The sequence below is a fragment of the Falco naumanni genome, chromosome W (assembly GCF_017639655.2).
Source record: "Falco naumanni isolate bFalNau1 chromosome W, bFalNau1.pat, whole genome shotgun sequence".
Lineage (NCBI taxonomy): Eukaryota > Metazoa > Chordata > Aves > Falconiformes > Falconidae > Falco > Falco naumanni.
This window is the reverse complement of record NC_054079.1, coordinates 2,955,887-2,973,174: the sequence shown is the minus strand read 5'-3', so window position 1 is coordinate 2,973,174 and position 17,288 is coordinate 2,955,887. Positions and strand designations below refer to the sequence as shown.

Sequence of the window (17,288 nt, the reverse complement as noted above, 5' to 3'; positions counted from 1 at the left end):
TACGCAAACTCCTCTTTTTTACTATAGTTCTTGTATTATGTAAGTAGCTATATTTTAAATCATTTTACACATTACTTTGACATACTTAAATTCCAGTCAGAAATAGTATCATCGTCATCAAGATCATCGTCATCATTGTCATCATCTTCAATACCATCTTCTTCATGTTGCTGAGCTACTGTCCGTGAACGATGAAAACGAGGTCTTATGTCCTGTTCACTATCTGGAATAGCTTCATCTTCTTCAACATCCCCCTATCATCAAAATCTTTTGTCAGATAAACTAGTGCAACTATAATGCTCAAGGAAATTAAGAATGTAATGTAAATTTTAGTTCAAGATTTTATAAGCATATGAAAGATTCACATCCCACTTGTGCTGCCCAGCTAACTAAAAATGCCATTGTTCCTGCAACAAACATGGCAGTAGTCGCATTTAGTTTTTGGAACAGCATACCTTGCCCCAGAAAGCTAGATCCTTATTGAACAGATGGCAGACAAGATCTAGCCTACCAGCTCAATCATTCTGATTTACAAGTCAGAAGCAAATCAGATATTCTTACTGAGTATAAAAGAAATCAATGCTTACCTTTAACAGAATAATATCAATCTCTGAATATTTCATACCATTTACCAACACAGGTATCAGTCTACAAAAAAAATATTGATACATATTAAGAAAGAAGAACCTGGTAATTACCAGTCTATCAGGCTCACTTCAGTCCCTGGTAAAATTAGGGAGAAGGTTATCCTCGGAGTTATTGAGAAACACTCAAGAGACAATGCAGTCATTGGTCATAGCCAGCATGGATTCACAAGGGGAAAGTCCTGCTTGACCAACTTAATTTCCTTTTGTGATAAGGTCACCCATCTAGTTGACCAAGGGAAGACAGTAGACATAGGGGTTTTTGGATTTTAGCAAAGCCTTTGATACTGTCTCTCACAGTATCCTTCTGGACAAGAGGTCCAGCACACAGCTAGACAAGTCCATAATACACTAGGTGACCAGCTGGCTGACTGATTGGGCTCAAAGAGTTGTAGTAAATGGGGTTACATCAGGCTGGTGGCCAGTCACCAGTGGGGTTCCCCAGGGCTCAATTCTAGGGCCAGTGATCTTCAATGTTTACTCTTAAGGATGGAAGTCTAACCACATTAAGCCCTCCTATCCTATCCCTTTCTGATTACTTCAAGTATTGCCCCTTAAGGCAAGTTCCCAACAATGCAGAGATCTTGACATTAGTCATTAGCCTATATCAGAACTTTACTTAGTTATTAAACTGGTTACGGTCATGGGATTCCAATGGTACTGATGTATGGTCAAAAAAAAAAAAGTACTAGGGGATGTCCTGGTTTCAGCTGAGATAGAGTTAATTTTCTTTTTAGTAGATGGTGTATGCTGTGTTTTGGATTTGGTGTGAGAACAGTGTTGATAGTATAAACATTACCTAGCAACAAGCAAAAACATCAGTGTGCTAAGTCAAGGGCTTTTCAGTTTCTCAGGCCCTACCAGTGAGAGAGCTAAAGGGGCACAGGAAATTAGGAGAGAACACAGCCAGGACAGGCAACCCAAGCTAGCCAAAGAGGTATTCCATACCATATGGTGCCATGCTTGGGGTAAGGAGGAAGGGGGGTGTTGCAGCACTCTCCAAACTAGCCAGCTGCAACAAGGTCTTTTATTATTTCATACCAGCATACTCTTCATGCCAGTCCCTCTACTGCCTACTCCTAATCTCTCCTTATCCAGGTCACATATTCTCTCTGCTTCTTCCTCGGCTGGTCTCTCTTCACTGGCTGCCCAACCTCTTAACAGAACCAGCACCTTGTCTACATCAGCCAACCCACTGCCCCTGAAGCCAGCCCACAGCTGTATGTTATCAATGTTAATTAACCAAGCTTCATAGGAGAAGGCAGCAGAGGGACTAGCATGAAGAGTATGCTGGTATGTGATGGTAAAAAATCTTATTGCAGCTGGCTAGTTTGGAGAGTGCTGTGATAGGGGGGGACATTTGGAGTGATAGTGATTGTCTTCCCAAGTAACCATTATGCAAGATAGAGCCCTGCTTTCCTGGGGATGGCTGAGCACCTGCCTGCCCATGGGCAGCAGTGAATGAATTCCTTGATTTGCTTTGCTTGTGTGCGTGGTTTTTGCTTTCCCTATTAAACTGTCTTTATCTCAACCCATGAGTTTTCTTGCTTTTACTCTTCCAATACTCTTCCCCCATCCCACTGTGGGGTAAGTGAGCAAGCAGCTGTGTGGGGCTTAGTCACCAGCTAGGGTTAAACCACAACAGAGGAAAAAAGTCAAATAATTCACATAAAAACACATTCATTACAAAAAGAAACCCACAAAAATATGTATTACAAGCCAAATCAAGGTAATACTGAAATCGCCATAGACTGTCTCAGCACCAGTGACAGACTCAATCCCTGTATATTCTGCAGCTGAGGAGCATTCTTTCTGAAGGTACTCAGGCCACCAATAATATTTGTGCATCTCAACGGCACATTACTATTCCTTCATTGAAAGTTCAGAAGGTAAGTATTCTGATTAACACCCATTCATTGTCATTTCTGCAGCATACTTCATGAAGTATGCAGGAGCTGTATATTTTAAAAGAAAGCCTACAGGAGCAAAATGGAACAAGATATTAAACAAGTTTTTAGAAGATCTTGTCCCACAATGTAATATTAAAAAAAAAAAAGATTTTCATCAAGTATTAGCAAATTTATATAGCTCCCTAGCCAAAAAGAACTCACCAACAAACAAGTTGCTTTTAACAAATTGAAACATCAAAACACTGAAAGATAAGAGGTATGTAATGTTACTCTTATCTGTTTTTCTAGAAATTTAAAAGCTTCTTAAAAATCCCCAACAACCAAGGATGAAGCTGTTGCAGTGTCAATGTTCATGTAGGCCAGAAGAGGTTTAAGTTTTATACTGAGAAGGTGATTAGTATTAATATATGTGTTGGGAAGGGAGCAGGTAGAATCAAAAACTGTGCTATCATTCTTTTGAGCTATAAAAAGGAGTTAAGTAAAAACATTTTAACTTAAACATAATTTCTCATAACCTTAGTTCTCCCATTTTCAACTTCTATTCCTGTACTGCTACTGTAGGTGTTTTAATCTCAATTCTTGGCTTTCTAATTGCTTATGAAAACTGCAATTTTAACACACACCCCCTTTTTCTTTTTTAACTTGCTTTACATCTAAAAAGGTAATTTTGGCTGAAACTAATGTGTCTCTTCTCTCAATATCTCAACTGGAAGAACAGAATCACAGACAAAACTGCTCTAGTATTTTAAAAAACCTTCCATGCATGTGTCAAAAACAGAGTCTCCATTTACTGGGAACACTGAAGAATTAATTTCCTATTGCAAGTCTTCAGATTAGTCTGGAAAAAAGTTATAAGCACTGTTGCAGACATGCAGATGTTGAAGTCGCAAACATGGACATTCATTCCCATTCAATCAAGGATCTATATTTTAAAGCTTAGGATAACTTTTTGAAATGTGAAAAAAAACCTACTGTCAGTCTGAAGAAGTATGAAAAAATGTTATACATGCTTTCTTCAAATTTAAATTGCAGTGGCAATTGATATGAAATTGATTCCTAAATCTAAATGATCTTGTCATCTTGTTATGTTCTTCATAAAGGTAGGGAACCCCTGGCATGACTATGCACACAGAAGCATTGCAGAGATGCTCACAATAGCAGTTGTCAAGACAACATGTTCATGGTACACCAGATATTACAGGTAATGTCATGTGGAGATATTTAAGCTTAAGCGCATGTTAGCATACCTTTGCATCCATTTGATGCTTAACAGGCTGTTAAGCTCGAGGTAAAGCACCAGTGACAGAGTTTAGGTTGTTTTTTGAGCCAAGTGAAATCCTCAGAAGTCTTTTCAGTGACCTCTGCGCTACAACCATTTTAATACACACAAGAACTATAGGAACCTCCTTCTAAGCAAACAGCAAGCTAGATACAGTCTCTATAAAAGTAGCCAGGAACAAGTCAACTGAAGTTTGAAGATGACTATTTCAACATAACTAGGAGTTGTAATTCTTAATACTTACTTAGTAAGATGCCGACATAATACATCTTTACAAATTGGCTGTTCAGCCAAAGTCAGCCAAAACTCGCAAGCCTCCAAAGCCACATTTTCATCTTGGTCCTGGGTCCTTTGAAGCATATACTACACAACAACAACAAAATTACTTGCATAAGATATAAATTTGTAAGTGCCCAGAAGAAACTATCAACATTGCAAAGTGTGTTTGCAAAACCAGACTATGCTACCAGAGTAATTTTGTTTCTTTGAGGCAAGGGGAAGAAACAGATATAATAGACTACTTAAGGCTATGGTGAGAAAAAGACAGGGACACTTATTTCTTAATGCTAGATCATTCAGATTTTAAGTTTCTTCACTACTTAAGTGAGAACATTATTACCAAGAAACTATAGAAAGAGACCCAAGATAATAAACAGCAGTATCCTGAGAATAGTTTTGGTGGTGGATTTGTTGTTTGGTTGTTGTTTTTTTTTTTTTTAAATATTATTTACCACTCCCTCTCCTTTGTCCTTTTAAATAAAAAGGGTACAACTATACACTTAGTAAAATGGAAATAGTTTTTATAGCCAGTACCATAAAAATGCTTCCCTTTCAAATCTTGACTACCTAACAGGATGCGATTAAGTAGAATCTGGGGGGGGAAACTCTCACTTTCTTCTAGCATAAATGGTAATTCAGAGATTCAGTATCAAATCTTTAAACTTGCTATTAAAATTTAATCTCCCTTAAACAAAAAATAATCAGATACCTGCATAAATAGAAAGCTTAGTGTATACCATGGCTACATCAGTTTCTTATACACAATTGTCAAAACAATTTAGTGAAGATGCTTGCAACTTCCAACATAGTAATTTCTGCATTCTTCCATGCAAGCCCTTATTTCTAAAACAGTTGGTTCTTCCACTCATTTTAGAAGGCTCATGGGAAGCCCATGCAGCTACCTTTCCTCACACATGGATTTTAAATGAGAAAAGGAAATCTTTCTTTAGAATACCATTTTATTCTCAAAATTAAATAGAACGGAGTGACTTATGTTATCCTTTTGCATTTCAGGGATGCAAAATTTGCCACAAACACACCCCTTCCTACAGGACTGCACTAAGCTGCAAGTATTTCCTAAAGGGTCACTACTGTGATTAAGAACTCAACTCACAGTAACAGAAATATTGCTCTATTCCGAGTTGTCAACAGATTACAGCTCAAAAAAAAAGTTGACAAGTGTCCTACCCATTATAAGCAAGATTTCATTAAAGCACCTGAAGTGATTTGACATTTTTCCCCAGAGGGCTTGAAAATCCACTGTTTTGTTGTATCCAGTTATTTGTCACAAAGACAAAAACATAATGACAAAAAATAATCCCTGTTTGAAGATGTGCCTTACACCATCATTTCATCTTTAAGTATGCATTCTAGTATATGCTCCATGAAGATAGCAGTAGCTTGAAAAGGCTACACTCAGTGGTATAAGATAGCCATATACACAGCCTGGAAATCATAGACTGGTTTGGGTTGGAAAGGACCTTAAAGATCACCTAGTTCCAACCCCCCTGCCATGGGCAGGGACACCTTCCACTAGACCAGGTTGCTCAAAGCCCCATCCAACCTGGCCTTGAACACTTCCAGGGATGGGGCATCCACAACTTCTCTGGGCAGCCTGTTCCAGTGTCTCACCACTCTCATAGTGAAGAATTTCATCCTAATATCTAATCTAAAGCTACCCCCTTTCAGTTTAAAACCATTACCCCTCATCCTATCACTACACTCCCTGATAAAGAGTCCCTCCCCATCTTTCCTGTAGGTCCCCATAGTAAAAACACTAATACTAGTAACAAAGTAAAGTATAGGAAGAGTATTTGAAGGCTTTTTTTTTTAAAATAGTATTGTGACAAATGTTAATGAGTACTTTTAATAAGCTATAAAGTTCTACTGACTTTAGGTAATAGAAATAGTTGTTTCATAACAAGTTACAAAATACCACAGGAAGATTATTCAGAACTGGTCTGTGTACTCTGTAACAGTGTTGTTAGTCTTGTTATGTCAAACCATCAAGAAAAGAATAGCGTGATGCACAAAGCATTAATAACATATCCTTTGAGCAGTAGCAGACATTTTTAACTGAAGAAAGGAACAGGATGTACACAGTCTTATGGCTTCAGCAACAAGCTGAGCTTCTGTGTTATAACTTCGTAACATCAATATACCATTCATTACTTGTAATCTCATTACGCATTGTACAATAAAAAATAAGGAATTTATTCAGAAAGATCTTAGGAGCCATGTGTTCTGCTAAATACGCTCTATGAACATACAAATGCAATCTAGTAACTGAAATCTGTTAGGTCAGTCTACTCCTGACATATCCTGTTGTCACGTTCTCAAAGAAAGGAGAAAAAAACCCTAAAACAAAGACACCCCACCCACCCCCACCCAATTCACAAAAAAATTACATATCTGTTTGTTGGGGCTCTTGCTGTATTGAATGATTATACTGAACTTTGAAGCAAGTGGAGAAATACTGAAGAAATAAGACGAGGTCACGACCAGAACAGTGGAATGAAGAGGGAGGAACAAATTGCAGATGCTTACACAAAACCAGGGCCAGCAGGACGCGATAAGAGGAGCTGGGAAACGGCAGAAAAGAGCCTACGTGCCAGAACAAGCAGAAACAGAACTCTTGCCAATAAGCAATTGTTAACCAATCATATTATTATACGCTTGTAAGATAGCCAATCATATTATCACGCGCTTACCGAATGCCTTATAAAAGTTACTTGGTTTGTATAATAAACGGATCAGATCTTGAACTCCATGAGTATTTGAATCTGACTCCCGCTCGCCCGAAATGCCCGCAGCATCTGGTGACCCCGACGTGATCCGGTGAGGGTCGACAGGATCGGTCAAAAAGTCAGGAGGATTCATTAAGGATCGTGTTACAAGCTGCGGAGCCGGTGAGGATCCTGCTGCCAGCGGAGAGAGAGCTGGGCGCCCGAAGAAAGGCGGAACGTGCACGGCTGACCGGTGAGTCAGGAAATTTAAGCAGGATGGGAATCACTGCATCAGTGGTGGAAAAAGCAATCGTAGACAGTTTGATGAAACTGGCAGAGAAAACTGAAACGCCAGTCTCACGGCAGGCAGTAATTTATCTGCTATGTTGGAGTCGCTGCCGTGGTTACCTTGCTTCTACGCAAGATGTATACAATAATGAAACATGGAAGAAAGTGGGAGAGGACTTGTGGGAATCTGTGCAAGTCGGGACTAAGGGGGTAAAGACTTTGGCTCACACGTATCGGGCTGTACGGGGTATGGCCGCGCAGTTACACGGCGAGGTGCAAGTCGCTGCACCTGTTAAAGCTGCAGTGCGGCCTCCCGGCGATCCTACTGCTTAGTCGGAGGAAGAGCCAGAGGGGCAACCTCCGTGTGAAAATCCCCCCGATTATACATCTAAAGCTTATCCAGTAATGACTACTGCTGAACGAATAGCGTGGGGATTAGATGATGAATTACCACCCTGGTGTCCTGATAAGGAACAAACGGCAAGCGGCAGACAGACATTAATACCGGCAATTGCGAGTACTGGATGTAAAACTGCTGGGGTGGGAACGGCACAGCTCCACCAGCTCCTAAATAACAGACTGCATTTTTTGAAGCATGTTTGTCTTTGCAAAGGTGAAAGTTGAGATCTGACTTCCTGACCAGTGTTAAAATGCACCATGGCCTCTGGCTACTTTAAGATGATTGTGTGACTTTGGACAAACCTGGTAGGAGCAATGCTGAAATCAAGTTGTAAGTTATATTTCATCCTGAGACTGATGTTTCTGGCATTACATAAAGTAATTTTGATATGGAGAAATAGTGTGAAATGGGGACAATGGACAGCGATTGTGATTGTATTTGTCTGCTCAAGGAATGTGGGTATGGTGACTAGTCATGGGTGCGGTGTCTGGTCACATAGGCACACAGCTTTGAGGAGACAACTACAGTTTTGGGGAGACGCCTGCCCTTCTTCCTCTAACAAAAGGGGCTATTTTAAAAAAAAAAAAAAAAAAAAAAAAAAAAGAATGAGAAAAGGATGAGAGATATTCCAATGCTATCTAGAGGGAGGGAGTGATAAGTCTCCTTGCTGGAGAAGATCGGATGGTCACAAGAACATGAATCACCTACAAACCTGCAAGACCACCACATTCCAGGAAACGGACTGATAAGCTAATTAACATACGAAGCGGGGTTTAGGTAACGAATATGTATAGGCGTTAATTGAATATTCATTTGTTTCATTGTATAAATGTAGGATGGTTCGTCACTTCGGGTATGCACGCTTGTGGAGGAGCGATCCCCCGTGCATCTGCGCGCAATAAACATACCTACTTTATAACTTTCGAGTTAGAGAGTCTAATTCCGCACGTCAGTTTGGCGAGCCAGGCAGGAGGATTTCTGCTCGGCCGAGGGACCAGCTGCGGAGCGGACGCTCCTAGGCGCGCCCCGGGAGATTTCCTCGGAGGAGCCTCCTCTTCTCAGCTGTTCCCCCGGGAGCAGAAGAGAAACCCCTGGATCCACGGATAAAACGGTATGTTTAGTAACGGGGCGGCTGGTGAGACGCACGGAGACGTCCGGCGCGCAGCGTAGTCCCCAGGAGGGAAAAAAAAAAAAAAAAAAAAAAAAAAAAAAAAAGGGGGGGGGAAGCTAAAAACTTCCTTTAGGTTGCCTTAAGAATTGGGGAATTCCTAGAATGTAACAACTGAAATAGCGCTCTGTGTCTTGTTTGTTCTATGTGTTGTCTTGTTACATGTTCAAAACTTGGAGTTATGAAATGTATGTTGAAAAACAATAATATTCTGGTAATTCGTGGCAAATAGCGGAAAACTTAACACTCTGCTTAAGACCAGGAAAAATTGGGTTTTGTTTGTTGTTTGTTTTTTGGCAATTGTTCATTGAAATGCATACTTTGTGAACTGTCAGTGTTCCTAAAAGTTGTACATATGTGCACGGTACCGTATAACATACTGCTTGTGTGACTGAGGGCTGCCCGGAGAGTGTGAATGGTGTGATTGAGATGCGCATTTTGATTTTCAATGTATAGCTTAATTATTTTGACTGAGTGTGAGTGCAAGAGTGCTTGAGACATGCGTTTGAGTGCAATATGAGCAAGGAGCTCTATCCGTGTTTCCGACCTTGGGTGGCTAAGGCGACCGGAGAGGAAGTAATTAAAATTGTAAAATGGGAAATGGAAGGAGTAAGCCCTGTGAAAAATCGCCCTTGGGTTGTATATTCAAACATTGGAGTGATATTGTAGGACATGGTGGTACCGAAAATAGAAGGAAATGGATTAAATATTGTAATCAGTGGTGGCCTTTGTATAAATTGGGGAGTGATGCGAAATGGCCTCAGGAGGGAGGAACGTTAGATTATAACACTCTCCTGCAATTAATGTTGTTTCTGAGGAGAGGGGGAAAATGGGACGAAGTATCCACCGACAGCTGGAGGAGTTAAGAGATCGTATACATCAAGTTAAAGAAGGTTCTTCAGGTATAGATGCGTGGTTTGCTTCTTTGGGCATTGGAGGGTGGTTGAGGGATTTACTGAAACAAGGTCTGTCTATATTGTTGTTTGTTATTCTTTTGTTACTTTTAGTGCCTTGCCTTTTACAATGTTTTCAGAGCTGTGTGGATCGCAGTATTAATGCTGTATTTAAAAAGAAAGGGGGAAGTGTTGGGGCTCTTGCTGTATTGAATGATTATACTGAACTTTGAAGCAAGTGGAGAAATACTGAAGAAATAAGACGAGGTCACGACCAGAACAGTGGAATGAAGAGGGAGGAACAAATTGCAGGTGCTTGCACAAAACCAGGGCCAGCAGGACGCGATAAGAGGAGCTGGGAAACGGCAGAAAAGAGCCTACGTGCCAGAACAAGCAGAAACAGAACTCTTGCCAATAAGCAATTGTTAACCAATCATATTATTATACGCTTGTAAGATAGCCAATCATATTATCACGCGCTTACCGAATGCCTTATAAAAGTTACTTGGTTTGTATAATAAACGGATCAGATCTTGAACTCCATGAGTATTTGAATCTGACTCCCGCTTGCCCGAAATGCCCGCAGCATCTGTTTCTGCTCACCTGGAAGTACATGCTCAAAAAACCCACTGAAATCCGAACTCAACCATTCCTACATGCTCCAGAACTTGGCAAGAAAGCTAATACTAAACCTGTCTGCTTCAATAGTATGATGCTGGCCAAGACCTTCTGTCTTAGAATCATTAGATCTTAGAATATGGATCATTAATATTCTTAACTACTTTAAAAGTGATTCTCCATAATCATAAAACAAACCATCATGTGGATAAAAGTTTCTCTCTTTTTAAGACTTCCTCCAGTTAGAGCAGCTACCATCAGCAGCATTCAGCTTGGAGGTATTCAAGCTTCAAAGGGGCAAAACCAGATTCATTTGAATGTTGAACAATAGCCTGTTCTGGGATATTACATTTGCACATAGCAATATGTATACAGAACTGGGGAAATCAATAACAGCACACAGTAGTTCTAAAACCAGGAAGAAAGAAAGAAAGAAAGAAGTCTGAACTTAGTTATAGAAAAAAAAAATCACTACTACTGTCTTGTAGAGAAGAAGCCTAGTAATAGTTTTCCCAATAGCAAAATACCAGATATAAGGAAAATACAATCTTGGATCTTCTTCTGGTTGGTGACATCATTTCTACCTGCAAAGTCCAGAAGTTCCTTACTGATCTTAGGAGGGTGAAGAGCCAGAGAAGTTATTACTTGATGACAATATAGTCTCTAAAGCTTTATTCTTTCTCTCTCAAAAAAACTCCAAACACAACCAAACAAAAGAAAAAAACCCAAAACACTTCCAAGTACCAACAATCCTTACTTGTCCTGTGTTACATGAGAACATGTCTGCCAGGGTTGGTGTCATGGAATTTCACACAACAGACAGGCATAACATTGAGGTGATCCATGACAGTCCTGTCTTGCTGTCTAGTCTTCCTCTCTAATGCCTTTCTCCGGGAGCAAAAAAAACCAAATCAACTTAACACCTTCTTCATGTTGTCTGGACCTAGCCCTTATGGAATTTGACACTAGGTTACAACCCATTTGTTCACGTGAAGTCTGCATGAGAAACATACTGATCTTCACTATATTTCCAATCTAGCAAGTAGTGTATGTAAAGGCTACCTAGAAACATGAAAATTACAACTCAAACAGTTGAGTAGACAAAAAACAGCTGACAAGTCTGCACTAATCTAGAATGATAAAAGGAAACACTAACCTCTACAACTGAATGCAACGGCAGGCAGCTTCATTAGTAGCTCAAAGAGCATCTCAACTATATAAAATAACATTCCTTATCCTTGTTGTGGTCAAAGGATCCAAAAAAAGGTGACAGCTTCAGTGTGTAAACTGTAGCAGTAGCAGTGCTAGAACTAAGACTTTTAACATGATCTTCTCACCTGTGGTCAAGGCAATGCCTGGCTGCCCTATGGTAGGTATAGCTGATCCTGGCACTTCAGGACCAATTAACTTAATGAAGAATGAACAATTGCCACACACACACATGCATTGTCTGTCAAATGCAACATCAATTTGGCAATTAACTAAAAAAACCCAACAACTTTCGCAACCTCAATCTTGAAGGAAAACGAAGAGTAGGCAAGCACAAGAGTAATGTACCTGTTCTGATAAATGCTTTTAATTTGTTATTATTTCTGCAACCCCAAACATGTTTCAGCTTGCAATCTGGGAAGTGAGACTCACCTCAACTATACTAATCATATGAGGAAGTAGGCGATCCATTCGAACTTCCAACAACATTACCAGAGCCCGGCAAACATTTTTGCGTACTTCAGGCTCTTCATCACCAGCCAGTGCAAAAAGATTCTGTTGGAAAGTAATACCAGTTGAAAAGCCTCAATTCACCTAGTTCAACTTGTATTTAAATTGACATTACTGGCAAACTAAAGTATGCAAACGTACTTCTGTACCCTCCCACCCCATACTTCAGAATACCATATTATTTCTTAAAGACATATGATTTAGCAAACTCTTCAGACTCTCAATGTGTATTGTTAACCAGTGTTTTGGTTATGTGTACATTAGATGCAAGAACATTATTTCCAGAATTATTTTTTTCCCCTAAACATTAATGAAGTTCTGAAGCTAGAAAACTCCGTCAGTACATAACAGCAGCAAATAAAATACTCTAGATAACCCCAAATATCACCCTTCTAATCCAGTCAGTAGTAGTATTCAGAGACACCCATCATCCAGACTCAGTGACATGATGACCCCTGTACTGAACCCTCCATCACAGGTAAGTGACAGACTGCTGTCAGTACCTTTATGCAACAAGAGTTTCCTCTATTTATGAAAAGGAAGCATCTTTCAAAATACTATTTCTTGGGCTGGGAGAGTGCTAAAACTAATCTGAGCATAATCATACAAGAATGAACTTCAATCCATGGGGACTGAAGCTAAGAATAGGAAGCCAGCAAAATGGAGTTTGGGGGTAGTGGTGGTTGTGAAACATTATTCAAAGCTCCTGATAAATCATATGTAATTTGACTTAATCCCCCCAACCAAGAATGCACACTCACCTCAATAAAAGAATCTATGTGCAACATAAGAGCTTGAGTTCTGCTGATGATAAATTGATTGACACATGCAACAGCATGAGACCTACAAATGGAACAGTTAAAACATACATTTTTCATGACATTTTTTTCTAAACTGTACATAGGCATCAAAAACATTAGGAAGCAAATCACATTGTCCAAGCATCTTCTAGAGGCAAGAGGGAACAAATCTGCACATCTACAATTACCAAACCACATGCTTAACTCAGATATATTTAATAAATAAAGTATTCAGTAAATAAAAAACAGAGCAGGATGACTATACCTGGCACATTTATTACGAACAGTATGTAAGGATTTTTTTTTTCAGTATATCAAGATTATTGATCTCTGATATTAACAATTCCATACAAGTCAACATGGTGAAATTTTAGCACACCCTTCTTCATTGCTAAGTATCCAACTGCCTTTGCAATATTTTTAGTATTTAATGAGACCAATATGCATCAGTAATATAGTTGGATCTTAGAACAAATACACACTTCAATTAGGATACATAGTAAAACATTTTTGATAGAAACATACTAAGAATGAAGAACTGGTTCTTCTATTCTGATTCATACAAGGCCATTACTTACAAGTCTTTTTCATTCTCAGAGATAAAAAAGCCAAAGTATGTAAGTAAAGGCACAAGGCAAAGCTACCTTTAAAATCCTTTGAAAACCCATTCAAGTATTTTTACTAACATAATTCCAAGCATATAGTCTGTTCAGACATTTCTTGGAAGAGTGTCTCATAAAACAGTGTTCAGAAGTTGTCTCTTGGCAAATTTAAATATAAAGTATTTTACTAATACTACTAATATTCTTCATAGTTCAGCACTATGTACTGAAACCAGGCCACAGGTCAGCAGGTGATATACTTTAAAATTGAAACTGGTTTAACTATCTCAAAGCCACAAACATCACAGCATGCAAAAAGTGAAAGACACTGTTTAATGTGATAAAGAAGAAAAGAGGTTTCCCCCCATCTTTCTCAGCTCCAATGAAGTATTAATCTTATCTTTCCACAAGTTCATGCTTTGTTATATATTTTTCATAGTGTGCATCTATTTTAGGTTAGATTCTAAATCTTATTTAATTCCTATCATGTCATATTCCAAGTTATACTCTTCCTTTTAGTCTTCACCATCTACTACTGTTGACAATAATTGCTGCCTCCAAGTTGTAGAGCCACCTAGAGCTGGTTGCACAGGACCACATCCCAACAGCTTTTGAATGTCTCCAAGGATGGGGATTCCATCACCTCTCTGGGCAACCCGTGCCAGCGCTTGATCACCCTCACAGTAAGAAAAAGTGTTTCCTGATGTTTAAGGCAGAAATTCCTGTGGTTCAGTTTGTGCCCATTGCCTCTGGTCCTGTCACTGAGCACTGCAGAAAAGAGCCTGGCTCGGTCTTCTTCACATCCTCCCTTCAGGTATTTACATGCATTGATGAGATCCCCCTGAGCCTTCTCTTCTCCAGGCTGAACAGTCCCAGCTCTCAGCCTTTCCTCCTAGGAGAGGCTACAGACCCTTAATCATCTTTGTGGCCCTTTGCTAGACTCTCTCCAGTAGATCCATGTCTCTCTTGTACTGGGGAGCCCTGAACAGGACACAGTACTCCAGGGGTGGCCTCACATGGAGGGTGAGGGGAAGGATCGCCTCCCATGCTGGGAACACTCCATCCCAGGTTACCATTCACCTTCTTTGTGGCAAGGGCACATTGCTAGCTCATTTCAGAGTAAAAGCTACTGTTCTTGTTGATAAATATTAGCAATAACAAGTTAATTGTGGAATTTTTCTTCTACCTTATACTTCGGTTTCTTTGGAGAGATTAATACTGTATTAAAGTAAAAAGATGTTGAATCCATTTAATTTGATCCAGCTGAAAGATAAAGAGCTTTCTGAGTTATGGTGGAGTTAAAGCAGAAAAATATTTTTCTGCAAGAACTCAACTATTATAAGCGAACAATTTTTTACTCTCCCATTGCTGCAGTCATTACAAAATGAATGCAAGATAGCTCTTTCTAATCAGAATATGAAATTTTAACCACAGCATTGAAATTTTCATAATAATATGAAAAATCTTAATAGAAACAGTTTGATTTTCAGTCAGATTCTAGATTTGGAAGATGTATAAAGAGGTGACGCTGATCTATTAACGAAGTAGATAAGTGTGGAAATTACTGATATGTGAAAACTCTGTGCCTTCTCACATTTGCACATGCAGGATGATTAAAAAAAACCCTAAGCATGTTTTAAACTGATCTACAAAATATCAACCTCACTGGTCATGTAAATAAATTTTTAACTGGTAACTTTAGTACAACACCTAAACCTACCTTATTTTTGGACTGCTGTGCTTGAAAAACTGCAAGAATTTAGGTATCATGATATTGAGTGGTCGGTCCAATACATCACTATCTAAAATTTCAGCAGAATCTTCACATATCTTCTGAAGAGCGCCAAATGCACCCTGTTTTAAACAAAAACGCAAAAACCGCACACACAAAACCCCAAAAAAGCACACACAAACTCCCCTCCCCCCAAACCTTGTTTTACATTTTGAAGAAAGCAACATTTTAGATTTTGTACAGAACAGGTAATTTTAGCACAACACTACAGTAAATGTAGCTAATTAACAAAGTAAATATATCTAACTAAATATGGAGTTAAATTAAAACATCATTAAAGGCTTTTTATTTAAGCAGTTCATACTGACATCTGTAAGCTCTCAAGCAGGATGAGTCTATAATAGATAAGTGGATCATTTTATAATATATATAATAGATAATTAGATAATTTTAGCATTCAGTGCTCATTTATTCAATCATATTTTTAAGAGTGCTTAAAACCAAAATTATATTTTTCAAATAAGTGACAAGTTGCAGAAGCATCCAATTTAATTTCATGTATGATTTTGTTTCCCGTAATGGTTTGTTATAGGGCGAAACAAAACTCTGGACATGGTCAATTTGAGTTTAATTTTCAAGTTTTGTTTGTTGGGGAGTTTTTTGTTGTTTTTTTTTCTTAAAAAAGCAGCACTAAAACACTACATAACAACATGACATCTTGGATCACTGTCATATCTCTAAGGATTATTTTATACAAAATGCTTCACACACTTATGGAGACAGCATCAAGTAATTAAAATTGTGTGATCACAGATTTTTATTTTTTAAAATCAGACAAAATTTCCCCCCCCTCCCCCAGCTTAAAACAGTTGAGCTGGTATTTATTTATTTTCCTTCATAAATACTGAACAAAAAAGTTAATTTCACACTAGCCTGATATAGCAGTGACAGTTCATGTTTCCAGATTAAATTATAAGAAGAATGAACAACTACTTTTAAGTAAAAGAAAATTCAGGGTTAACTTGATGATGCCTAAAAGATTGGGTATCAAAGTGGTAACTTTAGGACACTTCTCAGCTGAGATGCTATGACTACCCATCTACACTGTTATTCTGCTTTTATGCAAAGAAAAAAAATATAATTTGAATAAACACTAAGAACATGGAATGCAGGTAGAATAAAAAGCATCAAGTTTGAGCCACTGTTCTCTGAAGGGATTATAAATGTGCGCATACACTCACACACAAAATACTACACATTATATATAGTATCTATGAAGAAAACCAAAAAATAATCATATTTAGATGATAATCCATTTCAAAATAAGTCTCTTTACCTCACAGGTATTGTAATCCTCAGAATCCAACAGGCTGCAAAGCTTTGGTAAGAGTTCAGGCCAATTCTGCAATTCCCCTTTTGAAGCAATGGTTGTTATCAGAATGCCTAAGTGAATCAGAGGAATAAAGGAAACTAGATCTCTCATATCTTCACAGGTTTCACACCAATTTTTCTCATTTTTACTTCTCCCAAAGATCTAAGGAGTTAAGAAATTTCTTGTTTTATTAAGAGTTGGCAAGCATAAAAAGAGGAAGTATGTGTAATTACAAACAGTATTTGAAGGGCTTTCAAATGCAAAGGCAAGTGGTTCCTTCCTGCTACCATGAAGGGCTCAGATGTGAGAAGTCAAGCACAGAGTAATTCCAGTTGAGGAAATAAATCATGCCCAAACACTGCAGGACAGGTTCTGCTCTAAGTTTACTAAAAACCATACAAATCTTGACCTCCAGTAAACAGAGTATCTACCTCAAGTCACCTCCTCTTTATTATGATACAAAAATCACGAACATGGGAAGCTGTTATTCAATAAACTTATAACCCAAAAGTAAATTATGTGTTCACAATTTTACTGTGTTTACACAAAACATTTAGGACACATTCTAAGACTGAGATACCTACTAAGAGCTTACACACTATGGCAGGTCATCCAGTGATCAGCTGCTGTAGGGGTTGGCTGATTCAGATCCAGCATACAGATAGGATGGCTTAAAGAGTCACTAGTTCCATTTCCAGCACATACAGAAACCCCAGGAAAAAACAATTAGGTGACAGGAATGAGGAAGGCTGCTTATAAACTAGGACCAACTACGAGTTCATTTTGCCTCAATTAGTAAACTTCCAAGTGACAAGTGATGAAAAAAGCTTTCCTAAGCTTTTTCATTGAGCTAATCAC

At 38.7% G+C, this 17,288-nt stretch overlaps 1 protein-coding gene across 4 annotated transcripts in view; it reads right to left on the bottom strand.

Moving 5' to 3' along the window:
* The window catches only part of LOC121080495 (transportin-1-like), an 86,205-nt gene that overhangs the window by 21,118 nt on the left and 47,799 nt on the right, over positions 1-17,288 (bottom strand). For all 4 annotated transcript variants that reach the window (XM_040578533.1, XM_040578537.1, XM_040578536.1 and 1 more), the window contains 7 exons: positions 16,395-16,501; positions 15,047-15,180; positions 12,686-12,767; positions 11,847-11,969; positions 4,078-4,196; positions 588-648; positions 86-254 (listed from right to left, as the gene is read on the bottom strand). In XM_040578533.1, coding sequence (XP_040434467.1) covers positions 86-254; positions 588-648; positions 4,078-4,196; positions 11,847-11,969; positions 12,686-12,767; positions 15,047-15,180; positions 16,395-16,501 — 795 coding nt within the window. The remainder of the gene's footprint in view (positions 1-85; positions 255-587; positions 649-4,077; positions 4,197-11,846; positions 11,970-12,685; positions 12,768-15,046; positions 15,181-16,394; positions 16,502-17,288) is intronic.